General features: G+C 36.7%; 2 protein-coding genes across 2 annotated transcripts; both read left to right on the top strand.

Moving 5' to 3' along the window:
• Window positions 1-250: 250 nt before the first annotated feature.
• Window positions 251-10,312, top strand: LOC141596374 (heat shock 70 kDa protein 18-like). Its single transcript, XM_074416504.1, has 2 exons — window positions 251-1,081; window positions 8,529-10,312. Exons 1-2 carry the CDS (start codon window positions 844-846, stop codon window positions 10,202-10,204), a joined length of 1,914 nt encoding a protein of 637 aa, XP_074272605.1. The 5' UTR covers window positions 251-843; the 3' UTR covers window positions 10,205-10,312.
• Window positions 10,313-10,407: 95 nt separating this feature from the next.
• LOC141596375 (heat shock 70 kDa protein 18-like) lies at window positions 10,408-19,970 on the top strand. The gene is made up of 2 exons (XM_074416505.1): window positions 10,408-10,749; window positions 18,198-19,970. The coding sequence occupies exons 1-2, from the start codon at window positions 10,512-10,514 to the stop codon at window positions 19,871-19,873; spliced, it is 1,914 nt and encodes a 637-aa protein (XP_074272606.1). The 5' UTR covers window positions 10,408-10,511; the 3' UTR covers window positions 19,874-19,970.
• Window positions 19,971-21,386: the final 1,416 nt, after the last annotated feature.

Genomic DNA, 21,386 nt, shown 5'->3' on the forward strand with positions numbered 1-21,386 from the left:
TTTTCCACCCCTATCCTTCATCTAAGAAAACAACACAAAAAATCTCTCTTCTCTCTCTTCCTATACCTTTCAAATTTAATCAACTCAAATACATACATTAATCAAGTTTAATCAAATACATACATTAATCAAGTTTAATAACTCTATTTTCAATCATTACACATCAATTTTTTGAATTAATCTAATTATTGGGGTTTAAAATTAATTTAGTAATATTTTATACATATTAGGGTTTTGAAGGGGGAGAGGTGGCTGCGTTGGCGGGGATGGCCGGCTGGGGTGGATGTGACGGATGGTCAAGGGAGGGGCGGTGGAGTTAGATGGGTAGGACGGCGGAGGCCTGGTGTTTGTGTGAAGGGCGTCGGAAGGAGGTTTAGGGAAGGCGAGTGAGGAAGGTGGGGAAGGGGTGGTAGAGGTGGGGACGGTGGTTGCAAGGGTTGGGACGATGGGCGTTCTTGCAGGCGGGGGATAGGGCGGTGGTGGGTCTTGCCGGCGACAGGAGCTGATTTGGTCGGTGGTTGGGGTGGTGGTTAAGTGGTGTAAGGGGGAAGTTGAATATAAAATTAAAATAATGGTAAAACTGATGAATATGTTAAAATATGAGGGTAAAGTAGTCATTCATGTCCATAATTGAGTAAATCATGTCCATGAATGAGCATCACCCTATTCAAATCCCTTGCCAAGAAACTGAAGGAGAAACCAAGAAACTCTCACCATTACTAGACGAGAAAAGATCTACTCTCTTTATCTCAATCATTAATTTACCTTTGATTAAAGTATCGCTCACAAAGAATAAAAAGGTAAACAATTGATTCAGACAAAGAGAGTATTCACTTGAAGGAGATGAATTTGTCTCAGAAGCCAACCGAGAAGAGAAACCAAAAGCAGCCTGCAATCGGGATTGATCTTGGAACCACCTACTCATGTGTCGGGGTTTGGCAACACGGTCGTGTCGAGATCATCACTAATGACATGGGCAACCGTACAACACCGTCCTGGGTCGCTTTCACCAAAACTCATCGGCTTATTGGCGACGCTGCTAAGAACCAGGGTGCCATGAATTCCACCAACACTATCTTTGGTTTGTTCTTTACCTAAGCTTGTGTTTTTTCTTTCTTTTGTGGCTACTATATCTTACTGATGTTTTGTGGCTACCAAATGAAAGAAAATCTTATTTGTAATAAGAGGGACAGAGGGTCGTTTACCAAACTAGTCATTTATAACAAAATTGCAATTTTATTTAGGCAAATTTAACGAAAATAACCCAACCTTTGTCACGTCTTTTAAAAATAACCCAACCTTTCAACTTAAACAATAATAATCCAACCTTTGTATTTTCGTCACAAAAATATCTCATTACTCAACTAAATTGCATTTTTGTTAAATAATGATATTTTGTAAAAAGAAAAAAAAAACTTTTATCAATCCTTAAAATCTGATGTTAAGTAAAAAAAAATTTAATTAAAAGTAATTTTTTTTTATATTTCTGTAAAAGAAAAGGTAAAACACACCATAACTTGACACTCATAATTTTTTACCAACTCAATTGATGAGCCGGCAAGTAATGAACATTCATCCACTAGACGATACCATATAAAGATTACATTAGCAATATGAACTCCGGAGAGAATTTGTGGAAGTAAGAAAATCCCTAGAAAAAACTTTAAAGAGCAAACCCTTTTTTTTTTCCTTCAGAAAATATCAAAAAATCTAAAAATTTTGATTTTGTTTGTTTTTTCGTAAAATATCATATTTATTAAAGTATTTTACAAAATAATGTTGCTTGATTTGCTAAAAATGTAATTTAATTAAATAATGGGATACTTTAGTAACGAAAACGTAAAGCTTGGATTATTATTGTTTAAGTTGAAAGGTTGGGTTATTTTTAGAAGAATTAACAAAGGTTGGGTTATTTTCGTTAAATTTGCCTTTTATTACTAAAATGGCTATTCAATTAACAAAGTTGTCAAATAAAATTTGTGAACCCAATATAAATAAGGAAAATGAAAGGGCGTCACCCGGTGGCACTCAATTTGGGCGCCACCCTCTTACAAGGGGTGAGTGGGGACCCCTTCATTTAAGAATTTATGTGAGAGGGTGACCCCCCATTTGTGTCCAATAAATAATTATGGTTGGTTCAAATATTTATTTTTCTATTAAACAACTAGTTCTATTACCCGTGAAATTCACGGAGTTTTTATGGTTGGTGTTTTTGGAATGGTTTGATGTGTCTGTATACGAGTTTGGTTGTCTTAGTTTAAATCTTTTGTCTCTACATCTCGTTGTTTAGGTGCATTACACTGATATGCTCATAGACTTTCGAGCATATGAACATACTCAACATAGTATGATCTACATGCTTTAATTTTCATTTTTCATTTTGTTTGACTAATGTTTTAGCTTATTTGACTTATTTGGTTAGTATGTCAAATGCTATACTCTAAAAATTGTTACGAGTGAGTTTATGGAGTGGTTCAATGTATCATAGGAGAAAAAGGCCACTATATTTGTTAAATGTCATCATCAAAATATGCAACAGTTGAGCGGTAGTATTGTATAAAAGAAATGAGAATCTATAATTTGGATGAACAAAAATGTTCACTGAATGTGTGAACCTATGTGTCAATCAACAATAACCGCGAGGACAAAATCTCCTCAAGCCATTGTGTTGTATGCATATAGTAGCTAAACTTTAGGTGCAGTACCTTATTTAATTATTTATTAAGTAAGTTAACTATCTTGAATTAAGTAACATGGCTCGTGTTAAATGTGAAGAAACCCAACGTCCCACATGTGAGGGTTGTCCCACATTGATAAAAGAGGAGAAGAATTACCACTTTATAAGGCAAGGGGCTACTCCCTCTATCGCCAATTGGTTTTAGAGTGGAACCCTCTTGGGCCTGTTGTATGTGGACTCTTTCTCCTCCGTTTGGGTGTGGTCCAGGCCCGTTGTTGAATTTAACATGGTATCAGAGCCCATGGCTAAAGACCTGGGTTTCATGGGCCAAGTTTACAGTTGGACGAGCAAAGTTGCTCAATTGAATTTGTCCAGACTGGTGTGAAAAGTGGGCCTCACATGTGAGGGGGAGTGTGAAGAAACCCAAAGTCCCACATGTGAGGGTTGTCCCACATTGATAAATTGATTGGACGAGCAAAGTTGCTCAATTGAATTTGTCGAGATCTGGTGTGAAAAGTGGGCCTCACATAGGGTTGTCCCACATTGATAAAAGAGGAGAAAAATTACCATTTTATAAGGCAAGGGGCTACTCCCTCTACTGCCAATTGGTTTTAGAGTGGAATCCCCTTGGGCCTATGTTGTAGACTCTTTCTCCTCCGTTTGGGTGCGGCCCAGGCCGCCCGTTGTTAAATTTAACATTAAACGTCGTAATCCTTGTTGGATTCGCTTGAATATTTACGGTTACAATGGGCCAAAAAAGGTGATCCTTGTTGGATTCGCTTGAATATTTACGGTTACAATGGGCCAAAAAAGGTGAAGGTTGACAGTTAGAGCGAAACTTGGGTTTTTTTCTAAAATGTAAAATTATTCCATATAAGGTTACAATATTACATCAATGGTCAACTCGCAAAACACTCCAAGCATATAAAGCAAACTCTAAACGAAGCCAAGCCGATATCCCCACTTCTCCAAAGAAGATATATGTATTACTCCTATAAAGCAATCAAAATGTTTGGAATGAGCAATAAGATAAGTTTTCCTTTTAAAAGAAGGAATGTAAAGATGAATGTTATCAAAGGTAAGATAATAGCTTAAATGCCCGTATTTGAGATATAGCGATAACTGAGTCACTCCTACGTACCTCTTCCCGAGATGCATAGAAACAGTTCGGAGTACCTCCGAAATCGAAATTTCATCAATGCATCCAAAGCATTAATATTTGTATCCGTATAAATCGGATAGATGAATTTCATCAATAAACATAGAAATCAGAAATTTTTGGTAAACTACACATCACTTTGGCTAGTATCGATGTTTTTAATGCTTCCATTTTTTTAACTTCTACTTCCTCCATTCAACTCCACTCTACCTATTTCACTTTTGTACACTATTCACGATAGTGTATTCAATTTCGATTTTCTCTTGATACGTAAGTGGAAATATATTCATGTGAGATCTTGTTTGATTCGTCTTTACGAGTATATTAAAAATATCTAACTTTTATAATTTTTGCAAATACGTATCTAACGATACTTGGTGCGTAAAACACGCGTTGGCAAACGTGAAAAAAGAAAGTGGTAGAGTGGAGTTGAATGGAGGAAGTACTCCGTAATTCTTTCTCGTCTCAACACTCTTGTGTTTTTTTCAAGATTGATGTTTTTGCAATTCATCCCCATAATATCTACCACACACCAGCGGATATTCTACCTCGAATTGAAAAAATACTACTACTGAGAAAATTCAAAATAAGAAATTGGAAATTACCAATCAAAATCGAGGCCCGCAATAGAGAAGTTTGTAGCTTGTCGATGATGCGGTGGTTCGTTTCTTCATCATAGCTGCTCCATTTTAAAGGGCTAAGTAGAGAACAATTTTTTAATTAATGGTAAGCGTTTCAATTCACTATAAATAAGAGTACCATGAATGAAGAGAAAAGAAGAGACAAAGACATCTACTTGAACGTTTCTAGTTTTTCAGAGATCAAATCTATATATGGGACAATATTTATGATGGGTGATGAAGGGATAGGCTAGAAATTTAATTAGGCAATGATGTTTGATTCATTTCTTCCATTAATAATGGGTTAATGAATTGGTACATTGAATTTAAGCGGCTGTTTTGTAGCCTTAGAGGACGTTAAGAGAGCTAGTGAAAGAGAGGGAGATCAATAGTCAGGCGAGTGAGTATAGAATACCCATTCGTAAATATCGACGATGTTTTAGTAAACATCGACGACGTTTTCATTCCGAAAGACAATTTTGCCCTTCACATCTCACTAACTCTCTTCTTTTCTCTCTAACTCCAAAAATCCCCAAATATTCCCAACATCAAACACCATCACCACCTCCTACCACCACACCGCCACCAGACGCCACCACTACCACGCCGCCACTGCCGTTTACCGTCCCCACCGCTCTTTGTTCATATCCGTTTTTTTTTTTTTTAAAATTAGCTTTGTAATTAGTTTTGAAAGATAGATTGTTGTTTGTATTATTGTAATTGTATTGTTGTTTTTGTTGCCAATCTTTTGCTAATTAGTTGTAATTGTATAGTTGTTTGCGTAAAATAAGTCAATTATATGTCGAATAATAGTGTTGTTAATGTCGAATTTGAATCGAAAAAAATGGGGAAGGGGACACCATGGATGAAACGTGAGAATTGGTTGTTTCATCCATGGTGAAACATGAATTTTGGACGTTTGGCCATGGAGGAACGATAGTTTTCGCCATTTGCCCATGGACAAACGTTGGAATAAGGTGAATTTTTTTTTTTTTTTTTTAAAAAAAAAAAAAAAAAAAAAATTCACCGTGGCCAAACGTGGGATTCCAACGTTTGGTCCATGGTGAACGTTGATTTCCAACGTTTGGACCATGGGCTAACGTTGGATTTCAACTTTGGTCCATGGTTCAACTTTCGGGGGACAAATTTCAGATTTATGCAGAAAAATCGCAATGTTTGCTATTACTAAGTTAATACGTGACGTAAATTAATTATCGAACAGATTTAACGGTGCGAAAAAAAAATTAACCAAGTAATGAAGCGATTAAGTTGTTTAAGTACCGGTGATTCGGGATCCATAAAGCCCCCTCAACACTCCCTCACGCCGAACAGTACTAAAGCTCCAAACTTCCGCCGGATTCGATTGCTAATTAACCTGACGAATTCAATAGAAACTTGAGCTTTGGCAGCGACATGTTTAAGGACTTGGTCAGGTTTCGTTTTTGATGTCGGTGCTGCTTCTTGGAGGTTGCGGTGACAAGTTTTGGTGACGGATTCGAATTTGAGGGTAGGGTATTGGATTAACCCGGTTGAACTCCAGGTGGTGGTGGCGCTGTAGGGGGGAAATCGGGATTTGGGTGTGGTTGATTGAGGCGGGGACCGGAGGAAATTAGGGTCTAAGAGGAGAAATTGAAATTTTGCATATGATAACAAAATTGAGAAGAGTAATTGGAGGTGGTTGTTGTACAGGGAAGAAAATGGACTTGGGAAGGAAAGAAGATGGAGTTGTTAATAAAAAAAAAATAAAAAAAAGGGCCCCACATCAAAGGTTACCTATTGTATCAGGTGAAAAAGAGGTCAATTTGCATTACGAGAGAGGAGGTACATTAGTTGATAATATTCATAGTTAATTCATAGGTTAGAGTATTTTGAGAAGGACTCCCATAGTTCAGAGTATTCCTATTAATTAACCCTAATATCTAGATGGTTCGTTTGGTTTAATGAACCAAAAACCAAAGTCAAAATTACTTAACCAAGACAAATTCTGGTTGGTTCAAACATTAATATATCTATCAATTTTTTTGTGGTACAACACATAACATAATCTTCCAAAATCCAAACATTCAATTAATATACTCCCTCCTATTCTAAATAACTCTCCCTATTTCCTTTTTTGTCTATTCACAATACTCTCCTTATTTTCTTATTTGACAAACTTTTATACTTATTTTAATCACCCCACCCCACAACAATACCCCACAATACTCATATTTTATCTTATTTTAACCACTTTACCCCACAACAATCCTTATTTTAATCACCTTACCCCACAACAATACTTATTTTAATCACACAATACCTTCCCTCTCTCCAATCTCCTACCCCACTCCAATACTTTATCATATAATACTACCCTCCCTTAATTCCCGCGCCCTCCATGAAAGGGGAGGGTTATGTAGAATAGGAGGGAGTATATGAAGACTTGATAATTGAAAATCAACAATAACAAACTCGAACCAACTTTTAATAAAAATTGTGATAATTTATCCGGCATCCAAAATCTAAAAAACATAAAAAAAATAATTAGACTCCAGAATCGTTCTACCAAATGATGGCTTTTTTCAAACAAGAAGGATAGTTTCTACTTGCAAATATAATAGCTAGCATGCTACTAGAATAGAAAAAAAAAATAGTCTTCAATTAGCTAACTTGTAGACATCGCCAACTAATTAAGAACCGTCATCAACATGGTTGAACAAAAGGACTTGCTTGCAAATTCTAAAAGTTTCAAGCTAGTTGCTCAACCATTGGAGAGCTTCACATGAACTAGCTAGAGATATGTGTCAATTAAATAAATGTATATAAATCAATTTAAGCAACAACTCTTATAGCTTAACCATTGGGAAGTTTGTAGCTTAAAAGTGTGATGTGGAGAGTTAAGCTAGTAGGGTTGTTGCTTACCATTGTGGATGCTCTTTACAAGCTACCTGCCAATAAAAATGAAAACAAAAATTCTATGGTCCATCGGGTGTACAATAATCTCGTACACCCTAGCCAATGAGATGCCTTGGTTTTTATTTTATTCTGTTTTTCTAACCTATGCCCACTAGGCATAGGATAATAAACCAAAATAGGGGTAGGGGTACGATGACATGGTACATCCGGTGTACCCAAGAATTTCTCGAATGAAAATACGTTGTGAATGTAATAACAAAAACATAAAAAAAAAACAACACATAATGACTAATAATATAAATATATATACCTTCATTTTGCAATACTTCAGCTTTTCTTTTCTTCGTCAATTTACAAGTTGTAGAGCTATGACCAGTTTTGCAAGTTGAACATCAGTTCGCCACACCTTTTTCCTTTCACAAATTCTTGTTTCAGACCGACACTTTTGGTCTTATTTGTCAGACGGATAAAATGTTGCCATTTTTTAAGAAAATGTAACCAATTAATTCACAAAATGTATGACTAGAGGTGTCATTTTTTACCCTGAAAATGATGTGAACAATAATGGTAACATGTTATAAAAAAATAACAACATTTTATTATAAAATGATGACATATTACCCGTCTTATGTCAGACCAAAAGCAATGGTCTTAAGAAAAACGGACCGCCTTTCTCCATCTTATTTTTTGGGAAAGTGGATGGAGGACTACCACCTTTTACTCTCTTCATATTTGGGTTTGGAACAAATTCACTGTCACTATATGATGCATTGAAAATTAAAAAATTCATTAAAGCTTTTTCGTATTTGTCATTGTGTAACCGGCGATATACCAACTTACCTCATACGTCAAATCCTGTCGTTTTTCACGACCTTTGAGCGATTGTTGAGTGATTTCGTTTTCTCGATGTCCATAATTCATTGTTGTCTTGTACTCGTGCTTTTATCCACATAACTATTATTGATGAGGCCTCTATTAAACGGCCTTATATTTTACACGAAACCAAACTTTAGCACTTAGCAGTTCTATAAGACGGTCAATTAGTACATACTACATAGTACGGACTAGGATGTATAACCTGAACTAGTTATAGATTGAATAGATAAAATTTCCAATCGAATCTAATCCGCATTAATGGCATTATAACCTTGATGATTAATCATTTCGTAAATGACAGATGCGAAGAGGCTAATTGGCAGAAAATTTGATGAGACTGTAGTTCAGGATGACATGAAGCACTGGCCATTTAAAGTCATTACGGGTATTAATAACAACCCTGTAATCGTTGTGACATATAAGGATGAAGAAAAGAAATTTTCCCCTGAAGAAATATCGTCAATGATTCTAGTGAAGATGAAAGAGACTGCCGAAACCTACCTGGGTAAACAAATCAAGGATGCCGTTGTTACTGTTCCGGCTTATTTCAATGATTCGCAACGCAAGGCAACTAAAGACGCAGGAGTTATTGCCGGGCTCAATGTTCTACGCATTATTAATGAGCCTACTGCTGCTGCCATTGCCTATGGCCTCGACAAGGAACTTACTGGCTACGATAATAAAGCCGCAAAAAATATATTGGTGTTTGATCTCGGTGGTGGGACCTTCGATGTCTCTTTGGTGGTGGTCCAAAAGGATGCATTTGAGGTTAAGGCCGTAAGTGGCGATACCCACCTTGGTGGAGGTGATTTTGACACAAGATTGGTGGGCTACCTTGCGGCTGAAATTGGGAGAAAACATAAGAAGAATTTGTGTGGCAATCCTAGGGCTTTAGGGAGGTTAAGAGCCGCCTGCGAGAGGGCTAAGAGGAATCTTTCTTCGACTACTGAGACATCGATTGAGATTGATTGCCTTTTTGATGGAATTGATTTCTGTTCAACGATAACTCGTGCACGGTTTGAGAAGCTAAATCAAGATTTGTTTATGAAATGTTTAGAACCGGTGAAGCAATGTCTAAAGGATGCAAAAATGGGGCAAACGGATGTACATGATATCGTCCTTGTTGGGGGTTCAACCCGAATCCCAATGGTGCAGCAGATTTTAGAAGATTACTTCGATGGGAAAGAGCTATGTAGAAGTATCAACCCGGACGAGGCGGTTGCCTATGGAGCTGCCTCTCATGCTGCAATGTTAACAGGTGATGACGATCTTAAGGATATCGTGCTTGTCGATGTTACTCCTTTATCACTTGGTATTGCGTCTTATGATATGTCCTTGGGTGTTGTTGTTCCGCGAAATACAACTATTCCTACTAAGATGTTTCAGCATAATTGGAAGACATCATCAGATAACCAAGTTGCAGTATCTTTTAGTGTCTATGAGGGTGAGAGATACATAGCCATATACAACAACTTTTTGGGCAAGTTTTCGTTGCATGACATACCACCAGGACCTAAAGGCACAGCTAAGTTCGATATCTGCTTCGAGATTGATGCAAATGGTATTCTTACTGTCTCAGCTAAGCTGAGCGGGACGTGTAACGAGGACCATATCACTATTACCGAGCACAGCGGAAAGTTATCAAAGGACGAGATCGATAGAATGGTGAATGAAGGTAAGATGTACAAGGCTCACGACGAGGAGTTTAAAAGAGCGGTAAAAGCTAAGACCGCCTTAGAAAACTACATAGAGGAGGTTAGCTCGACGGTAGGACGATATCGCGATAGGAGCAAGGAGGTCGACATGACTTCGGTGGAGGATGAAATCGAGCGGACATTTGAATGGCTGGATTGGAATTATCTTTGTGGTGATCCGGCTGTGTTTGAGCAAAAGTTGATTGAGCTTCAGAGTGTTTTCGATGATTTCTTGGGAAAGAAGGGTAAAATCGGGGTCACTAAGTTAAATGAGGTTGATTAGTGTGTTCAGCATCTTATATAAGGTGGTTTTACACAAAAATAGCGTAAAACGGATTAAAATATAACGGCAAAAGTATTATAAAAAGAATCCGTTTTACCAATGTTGTCAGGATCGGGATTCTACTTTGGATCGATGGGGAGGGTAGGATCGAATCGGTAGAATCGGATCGTAGAATCGCAATTACTAGACGAGAAAAGATCTACTCTCTTTATCTCAATCATTAATTTACCTTTGATTAAAGTATCGCTCACAAAGAATAAAAAGGTAAACAATTGATTCAGACAAAGAGAGTATTCACTTGAAGGAGATGAATTTGTCTCAGAAGCCAACCGAGAAGAGAAACCAAAAGCAGCCTGCAATCGGGATTGATCTTGGAACCACCTACTCATGTGTCGGGGTTTGGCAACACGGTCGTGTCGAGATCATCACTAATGACATGGGCAACCGTACAACACCGTCCTGGGTCGCTTTCACCAAAACTCATCGGCTTATTGGCGACGCTGCTAAGAACCAGGGTGCCATGAATTCCACCAACACTATCTTTGGTTTGTTCTTTACCTAAGCTTGTGTTTTTTCTTTCTTTTGTGGCTACTATATCTTACTGATGTTTTGTGGCTACCAAATGAAAGAAAATCTTATTTGTAATAAGAGGGACAGAGGGTCGTTTACCAAACTAGTCATTTATAACAAAATTGCAATTTTATTTAGGCAAATTTAACGAAAATAACCCAACCTTTGTCACGTCTTTTAAAAATAACCCAACCTTTCAACTTAAACAATAATAATCCAACCTTTGTATTTTCGTCACAAAAATATCTCATTACTCAACTAAATTGCATTTTTGTTAAATAATGATATTTTGTAAAAAGAAAAAAAAAACTTTTATCAATCCTTAAAATCTGATGTTAAGTAAAAAAAAATTTAATTAAAAGTAATTTTTTTTTATATTTGTAAAAAGAAAAGGTAAAACACACCATAACTTGACACTCATAATTTTTTACCAACTCAATTGATGAGCCGGCAAGTAATGAACATTCATCCACTAGACGATACCATATAAAGATTACATTAGCAATATGAACTCCGGAGAGAATTTGTGGAAGTAAGAAAATCCCTAGAAAAAACTTTAAAGAGCAAACCCTTTTTTTTTCCTTGAGAAAATATCAAAAAATCTAAAAATTTTGATTTTGTTTGTTTTTTAAGTAAAATATCATATTTATTAAAGTATTTTACAAAATAATGTTGCTTGATTTGCTAAAAATGTAATTTAATTAAATAATGGGATACTTTAGTAACGAAAACGTAAAGCTTGGATTATTATTGTTTAAGTTGAAAGGTTGGGTTATTTTTAGAAGAATTAACAAAGGTTGGGTTATTTTCGTTAAATTTGCCTTTTATTACTAAAATGGCTATTCAATTAACAAAGTTGTCAAATAAAATTTGTGAACCCAATATAAATAAGGAAAATGAAAGGCGTCCCGGTGGCACTCAATTTGGGCGCCACCCTCCACCCTCTTACAAGGGTGAGTGGGGACCCCTTCATTTAAGAATTTATGTGAGAGGGTGACCCCCCATTTGTGTCCAATAAATAATTATGGTTGGTTCAAATATTTATTTTTCTATTAAACAACTAGTTCTATTACCCGTGAAATTCACGGAGTTTTTATGGTTGGTGTTTTTGGAATGGTTTTGATGTGTCAGTATACGAGTTTGGTTGTCTTAGTTTAAATCTTTTGTCTCTACATCTCGTTGTTTAGGTGCATTACATCGATATGCTCATAGACTTTCGAGCATATGAACATACTCAACATAGTATGATCTACATGCTTTAATTTTCATTTTTCATTTTGTTTGACTAATGTTTTAGCTTATTTGACTTATTTGGTTAGTATGTCAAATGCTATACTCTAAAAATTGTTACGAGTGAGTTTATGGAGTGGTTCAATGTATCATAGGAGAAAAAGGCCACTATATTTGTTAAATGTCATCATCAAAATATGCAACAGTTGAGCGGTAGTATTGTATAAAAGAAATGAGAATCTATAATTTGGATGAACAAAAATGTTCACTGAATGTGTGAACCTATGTGTCAATCAACAATAACCGCGAGGACAAAATCTCCTCAAGCCATTGTGTTGTATGCATATAGTAGCTAAACTTTAGGTGCAGTACCTTATTTAATTATTTATTAAGTAAGTTAACTATCTTGAATTAAGTAACATGGCTCGTGTTAAATGTGAAGAAACCCAACGTCCCACATGTGAGGGTTGTCCCACATTGATAAAAGAGGAGAAGAATTACCACTTTATAAGGCAAGGGGCTACTCCCTCTATCGCCAATTGGTTTTAGAGTGGAACCCTCTTGGGCCTGTTGTATGTGGACTCTTTCTCCTCCGTTTGGGTGTGGTCCAGGCCCGTTGTTGAATTTAACATGGTATCAGAGCCCATGGCTAAAGACCTGGGTTTCATGGGCCAAGTTTACAGTTGGACGAGCAAAGTTGCTCAATTGAATTTGTCCAGACTGGTGTGAAAAGTGGGCCTCACATGTGAGGGGGAGTGTGAAGAAACCCAAAGTCCCACATGTGAGGGTTGTCCCACATTGATAAATTACAGTTGGACGAGCAAAGTTGCTCAATTGAATTTGTCCAGACTGGTGTGAAAAGTGGGCCTCACATAGGGTTGTCCCACATTGATAAAAGAGGAGAAAAATTACCATTTTATAAGGCAAGGGGCTACTCCCTCTACTGCCAATTGGTTTTAGAGTGGAATCCCCTTGGGCCTATGTTGTAGACTCTTTCTCCTCCGTTTGGGTGCGGCCCAGGCCGCCCGTTGTTAAATTTAACATTAAACGTCGTAATCCTTGTTGGATTCGCTTGAATATTTACGGTTACAATGGGCCAAAAAAGGTGATCCTTGTTGGATTCGCTTGAATATTTACGGTTACAATGGGCCAAAAAAGGTGAAGGTTGACAGTTAGAGCGAAACTTGGGTTTTTTTCTAAAATGTAAAATTATTCCATATAAGGTTACAATATTACATCAATGGTCAACTCGCAAAACACTCCAAGCATATAAAGCAAACTCTAAACGAAGCCAAGCCGATATCCCCACTTCTCCAAAGAAGATATATGTATTACTCCTATAAAGCAATCAAAATGTTTGGAATGAGCAATAAGATAAGTTTTCCTTTTAAAAGAAGGAATGTAAAGATGAATGTTATCAAAGGTAAGATAATAGCTTAAATGCCCGTATTTGAGATATAGCGATAGCCTGAGTCACTCCTACGTACCTCTTCCCTGAGATGCATAGAAACAGTTCGGAGTACCTCCGAAATCAGAAATTTCATCAATCTGCATCCAAAGCATTAATATTTGTATCCGTATAAATCGGATAGATGAATTTCATCAATAAACATAGAAATCAGAAATTTTTGGTAAACTACACATCACTGGCTAGTATCTGATGTTTTTAATGCTTCCATTTTTTTAACTTCTACTTCCTCCATTCAACTCCACTCTACCTATTTCACTTTTGTACACTATTCACGATAGTGTATTCAATTTCGATTTTCTCTTGATACGTAAGTGGAAATATATTCATGTGAGATCTTGTTTGATTCGTCTTTACGAGTATATTAAAAATATCTAACTTTTATAATTTTTGCAAATACGTATCTAACGATACTTGGTGCGTAAAACACGCGTTGGCAAACGTGAAAAAAGAAAGTGGTAGAGTGGAGTTGAATGGAGGAAGTACTCCGTAATTCTTTCTCGTCTCAACACTCTTGTGTTTTTTTCAAGATTGATGTTTTTGCAATTCATCCCCATAATATCTACCACACACCAGCGGATATTCTACCTCGAATTGAAAAAATACTACTACTGAGAAAATTCAAAATAAGAAATTGGAAATTACCAATCAAAATCGAGGCCCGCAATAGAGAAGTTTGTAGCTTGTCGATGATGCGGTGGTTCGTTTCTTCATCATAGCTGCTCCATTTTAAAGGGCTAAGTAGAGAACAATTTTTTAATTAATGGTAAGCGTTTCAATTCACTATAAATAAGAGTACCATGAATGAAGAGAAAAGAAGAGACAAAGACATCTACTTGAACGTTTCTAGTTTTTCAGAGATCAAATCTATATATGGGACAATATTTATGATGGGTGATGAAGGGATAGGCTAGAAATTTAATTAGGCAATGATGTTTGATTCATTTCTTCCATTAATAATGGGTTAATGAATTGGTACATTGAATTTAAGCGGCTGTTTTGTAGCCTTAGAGGACGTTAAGAGAGCTAGTGAAAGAGAGGGAGATCAATAGTCAACTGAGTGAGTATAGAATACCCAATTCGTAAATATCGACGATGTTTTAGTAAACATCGACGACGTTTTCATTCCGAAAGACAATTTTGCCCTTCACATCTCACTAACTCTCTTCTTTTCTCTCTAACTCCAAAAATCCCCAAATATTCCCAACATCAAACACCATCACCACCTCCTACCACCACACCGCCACCAGACGCCACCACTACCACGCCGCCACTGCCGTTTACCGTCCCCACCGCTACTGTTCATATCCGTTTTTTTTTTTTTTAAAATTAGCTTTGTAATTAGTTTTGAAAGATAGATTGTTGTTTGTATTATTGTAATTGTATTGTTGTTTTTGTTGCCAATCTTTTGCTAATTAGTTGTAATTGTATAGTTGTTTGCGTAAAATAAGTCAATTATATGTCGAATAATAGTGTTGTTAATGTCGAATTTGAATCGAAAAAAATGGGGAAGGGGACACCATGGATGAAACGTGAGAATTGGTTGTTTCATCCATGGTGAAACATGAATTTTGGACGTTTGGCCATGGAGGAACGATAGTTTTCGCCATTTGCCCATGGACAAACGTTGGAATAAGGTGAATTTTTTTTTTTTTTTTTTAAAAAAAAAAAAAAAAAAAAAATTCACCGTGGCCAAACGTGGGATTCCAACGTTTGGTCCATGGTGAACGTTGATTTCCAACGTTTGGACCATGGGCTAACGTTGGATTTCAACTTTGGTCCATGGTTCAACTTTCGGGGGACAAATTTCAGATTTATGCAGAAAAATCGCAATGTTTGCTATTACTAAGTTAATACGTGGCGTTAATTATCGAACAGATTTAACGGTGCGAAAAAAAAATTAACCAAGTAATGAAGCGATTAAGTTGTTTAAGTACCGGTGATTCGGGATCCATAAAGCCCCCTCAACACTCCCTCACGCCGAACAGTACTAAAGCTCCAAACTTCCGCCGGATTCGATTGCTAATTAACCTGACGAATTCAATAGAAACTTGAGCTTTGGCAGCGACATGTTTAAGGACTTGGTCAGGTTTCGTTTTTGATGTCGGTGCTGCTTCTTGGAGGTTGCGGTGACAAGTTTTGGTGACGGATTCGAATTTGAGGGTAGGGTATTGGATTAACCCGGTTGAACTCCAGGTGGTGGTGGCGCTGTAGGGGGGAAATCGGGATTTGGGTGTGGTTGATTGAGGCGGGGACCGGAGGAAATTAGGGTCTAAGAGGAGAAATTGAAATTTTGCATATGATAACAAAATTGAGAAGAGTAATTGGAGGTGGTTGTTGTACAGGGAAGAAAATGGACTTGGGAAGGAAAGAAGATGGAGTTGTTAATAAAAAAAAAATAAAAAAAAGGGCCCCACATCAAAGGTTACCTATTGTATCAGGTGAAAAAGAGGTCAATTCTGTTACGAGAGAGGAGGTACATTAGTTGATAATATTCATAGTTAATTCATAGGTTAGAGTATTTTGAGAAGGACTCCCATAGTTCAGAGTATTCCTATTAATTAACCCTAATATCTAGATGGTTCGTTTGGTTTAATGAACCAAAAACCAAAGTCAAAATTACTTAACCAAGACAAATTCTGGTTGGTTCAAACATTAATATATCTATCAATTTTTTTGTGGTACAACACATAACATAATCTTCCAAAATCCAAACATTCAATTAATATACTCCCTCCTATTCTAAATAACTCTCCCTATTTCCTTTTTTGTCTATTCACAATACTCTCCTTATTTTCTTATTTGACAAACTTTTATACTTATTTTAATCACCCCACCCCACAACAATACCCCACAATACTCATATTTTATCTTATTTTAACCACTTTACCCCACAACAATCCTTATTTTAATCACCTTACCCCACAACAATACTTATTTTAATCACACAATACCTTCCCTCTCTCCAATCTCCTACCCCACTCCAATACTTTATCATATAATACTACCCTCCCTTAATTCCCGCGCCCTCCATGAAAGGGGAGGGTTATGTAGAATAGGAGGGAGTATATGAAGACTTGATAATTGAAAATCAACAATAACAAACTCGAACCAACTTTTAATAAAAATTGTGATAATTTATCCGGCATCCAAAATCTAAAAAACATAAAAAAAATAATTAGACTCCAGAATCGTTCTACCAAATGATGGCTTTTTTCAAACAAGAAGGATAGTTTCTACTTGCAAATATAATAGCTAGCATGCTACTAGAATAGAAAAAAAAAATAGTCTTCAATTAGCTAACTTGTAGACATCGCCAACTAATTAAGAACCGTCATCAACATGGTTGAACAAAAGGACTTGCTTGCAAATTCTAAAAGTTTCAAGCTAGTTGCTCAACCATTGGAGAGCTTCACATGAACTAGCTAGAGATATGTGTCAATTAAATAAATGTATATAAATCAATTTAAGCAACAACTCTTATAGCTTAACCATTGGGAAGTTTGTAGCTTAAAAGTGTGATGTGGAGAGTTAAGCTAGTAGGGTTGTTGCTTACCATTGTGGATGCTCTTTACAAGCTACCTGCCAATAAAAATGAAAACAAAAATTCTATGGTCCATCGGGTGTACAATAATCTCGTACACCCTAGCCAATGAGATGCCTTGGTTTTTATTTTATTCATTTTTTCTAACCTATGCCCACTAGGCATAGGATAATAAACCAAAATAGGGGTAGGGGTACGATGACATGGTACATCCGGTGTACCCAAGAATTTCTCGAATGAAAATACGTTGTGAATGTAATAACAAAAAACAAAAAAAAACAACACATAATGACTAATAATATAAATATATATACCTTCATTTTGCAATACTTCAGCTTTTCTTTTCTTCGTCAATTTACAAGTTGTAGAGCTATGACCAGTTTTGCAAGTTGAACATCAGTTCGCCACACCTTTTTCCTTTCACAAATTCTTGTTTCAGACCGACACTTTTGGTCTTATTTGTCAGACGGATAAAATGTTGCCATTTTTTAAGAAAATGTAACCAATTAATTCACAAAATGTATGACTAGAGGTGTCATTTTTTACCCTGAAAATGATGTGAACAATAATGGTAACATGTTATAAAAAAATAACAACATTTTATTATAAAATGATGACATATTACCCGTCTTATGTCAGACCAAAAGCAATGGTCTTAAGAAAAACGGACCGCCTTTCTCCATCTTATTTTTTGGGAAAGTGGATGGAGGACTACCACCTTTTACTCTCTTCATATTTGGGTTTGGAACAAATTCACTGTCACTATATGATGCATTGAAAATTAAAAAATTCATTAAAGCTTTTTCGTATTTGTCATTGTGTAACCGGCGATATACCAACTTACCTCATACGTCAAATCCTGTCGTTTTTCACGACCTTTGAGCGATTGTTGAGTGATTTCGTTTTCTCGATGTCCATAATTCATTGTTGTCTTGTACTCGTGCTTTTATCCACATAACTATTATTGATGAGGCCTCTATTAAACGGCCTTATATTTTACACGAAACCAAACTTTAGCACTTAGCAGTTCTATAAGACGGTCAATTAGTACATACTACATAGTACGGACTAGGATGTATAACCTGAACTAGTTATAGATTGAATAGATAAAATTTCCAATCGAATCTAATCCGCATTAATGGCATTATAACCTTGATGATTAATCATTTCGTAAATGACAGATGCGAAGAGGCTAATTGGCAGAAAATTTGATGAGACTGTAGTTCAGGATGACATGAAGCACTGGCCATTTAAAGTCATTACGGGTATTAATAACAACCCTGTAATCGTTGTGACATATAAGGATGAAGAAAAGAAATTTTCCCCTGAAGAAATATCGTCAATGATTCTAGTGAAGATGAAAGAGACTGCCGAAACCTACCTGGGTAAACAAATCAAGGATGCCGTTGTTACTGTTCCGGCTTATTTCAATGATTCGCAACGCAAGGCAACTAAAGACGCAGGAGTTATTGCCGGGCTCAATGTTCTACGCATTATTAATGAGCCTACTGCTGCTGCCATTGCCTATGGCCTCGACAAGGAACTTACTGGCTACGATAATAAAGCCGCAAAAAATATATTGGTGTTTGATCTCGGTGGTGGGACCTTCGATGTCTCTTTGGTGGTGGTCCAAAAGGATGCATTTGAGGTTAAGGCCGTAAGTGGCGATACCCACCTTGGTGGAGGTGATTTTGACACAAGATTGGTGGGCTACCTTGCGGCTGAAATTGGGAGAAAACATAAGAAGAATTTGTGTGGCAATCCTAGGGCTTTAGGGAGGTTAAGAGCCGCCTGCGAGAGGGCTAAGAGGAATCTTTCTTCGACTACTGAGACATCGATTGAGATTGATTGCCTTTTTGATGGAATTGATTTCTGTTCAACGATAACTCGTGCACGGTTTGAGAAGCTAAATCAAGATTTGTTTATGAAATGTTTAGAACCGGTGAAGCAATGTCTAAAGGATGCAAAAATGGGGCAAACGGATGTACATGATATCGTCCTTGTTGGGGGTTCAACCCGAATCCCAATGGTGCAGCAGATTTTAGAAGATTACTTCGATGGGAAAGAGCTATGTAGAAGTATCAACCCGGACGAGGCGGTTGCCTATGGAGCTGCCTCTCATGCTGCAATGTTAACAGGTGATGACGATCTTAAGGATATCGTGCTTGTCGATGTTACTCCTTTATCACTTGGTATTGCGTCTTATGATATGTCCTTGGGTGTTGTTGTTCCGCGAAATACAACTATTCCTACTAAGATGTTTCAGCATAATTGGAAGACATCATCAGATAACCAAGTTGCAGTATCTTTTAGTGTCTATGAGGGTGAGAGATACATAGCCATATACAACAACTTTTTGGGCAAGTTTTCGTTGCATGACATACCACCAGGACCTAAAGGCACAGCTAAGTTCGATATCTGCTTCGAGATTGATGCAAATGGTATTCTTACTGTCTCAGCTAAGCTGAGCGGGACGTGTAACGAGGACCATATCACTATTACCGAGCACAGCGGAAAGTTATCAAAGGACGAGATCGATAGAATGGTGAATGAAGGTAAGATGTACAAGGCTCACGACGAGGAGTTTAAAAGAGCGGTAAAAGCTAAGACCGCCTTAGAAAACTACATAGAGGAGGTTAGCTCGACGGTAGGACGATATCGCGATAGGAGCAAGGAGGTCGACATGACTTCGGTGGAGGATGAAATCGAGCGGACATTTGAATGGCTGGATTGGAATTATCTTTGTGGTGATCCGGCTGTGTTTGAGCAAAAGTTGATTGAGCTTCAGAGTGTTTTCGATGATTTCTTGGGAAAGAAGGGTAAAATCGGGGTCACTAAGTTAAATGAGGTTGATTAGTGTGTTCAGCATCTTATATAAGGTGGTTTTACACAAAAATAGCGTAAAACGGATTAAAATATAACGGCAAAAGTATTATAAAAAGAATCCGTTTTACCAATGTTGTCAGGATCGGGATTCTACTTTGGATCGATGGGGAGGGTAGGATCGAATCGGTAGAATCGGATCGTAGAATCGCAATATTCTACAAACTCACTAAATATAATTTTTTATTTGGTAAAAACATATAATTGAAAATCAACACACTTATTTATTAATACTTATTCATAAAATATTGGTAATTAATGATTTTAGTATCATTGTATGAACAACTTACACGAAATTTGGGTTTTACGGTGTCATTATATAAAAATATATATTAATTCTTTTTATTATGGAATCGGATCGTAGGATCGTAAAATCGTAGGATCGTATTATGATATCATCTCTAGAAATTTTCAAATTAATAGGATCGTAAGATTCTACAACTATGATAGAATCGTAGGATCCAGGATCGGTCAAACATTTTTTGATCGTAAAATCGTAGAATCGTTGGATCGAATCGCGATTCTGACAACAATGCGTTTTACAATAAAGTTGTGTAAGACGGTCCTACACCTTGATTGTAGAACTGTAAAGGAAGTATTTGTACAAGCAGTTTGATGAGTGGATATTGATTAATTCTGAAAGGTTATTCACTAGTACATAAATAAACAACTTAGTTAATAGATGCTTCCTACTACTATAGATGGATGTTGACCAAAAAAGAACTATATATGAATGTTAGAGGCAAATTAATTAGCATAACACATATTCCATCCGCTTGTATATGATTAGGGGTGATAACGAGCCAAGTCAAGCACGAGCTTGGCCTTGTCCGGCTTAGGCTCATGAAGCAAAGTTGGTGTTTGAGTCTATCTCGACCTCACCCGAGTTTGAAAAAGTTTAGCTCATTATAAAGTTTGCGAGCTAATACCCAAGCTCTAGTGGATCTTGATCCTATATATAATATAATTGTAAGAGACAAATTAATCAGTACAACACATACTCCCTCCCGCTTGTGATAACGAGCTGAGTCTAGCACGAGTTTGGCCTTGCTCGGCTTATGCTCATGATGCAAAACTGGTGTTCGAGTCTATCTTGAGCTTAGTTGAGTTTGAAAAACTTGAGCTCATTATGAAGTTTACGAGCTTAAACTCAAGCTTGAGTCGATCTTGATCTTATATATAATTGTTAATTTTTTTTTCTTCCGATATTTTCAATAACAGCATAAGAAGGTTAAAAACATAGGGCTTATTATTCACAAAGATAGCCAGAATTCATGAGAACTTTTGTATAATGATCCTAACCAATTTAATTAATTGTTACTCAGTTGAATTGCGATGAGTATTGGATTTCGACTTAGAGAATCCAAAATAGAAGTTCGACTTTAATAGATGAGAATTAATCTCGTTGATCGATCCATAATGATACCATTACACTAAACCATTCTCTTCATGAATTAGTCTTAGGACCATTCTCTTAATGAATTAAT

Source organism: Silene latifolia, chromosome 8, assembly GCF_048544455.1.
Source record: "Silene latifolia isolate original U9 population chromosome 8, ASM4854445v1, whole genome shotgun sequence".
NCBI lineage: Eukaryota > Viridiplantae > Streptophyta > Magnoliopsida > Caryophyllales > Caryophyllaceae > Silene > Silene latifolia.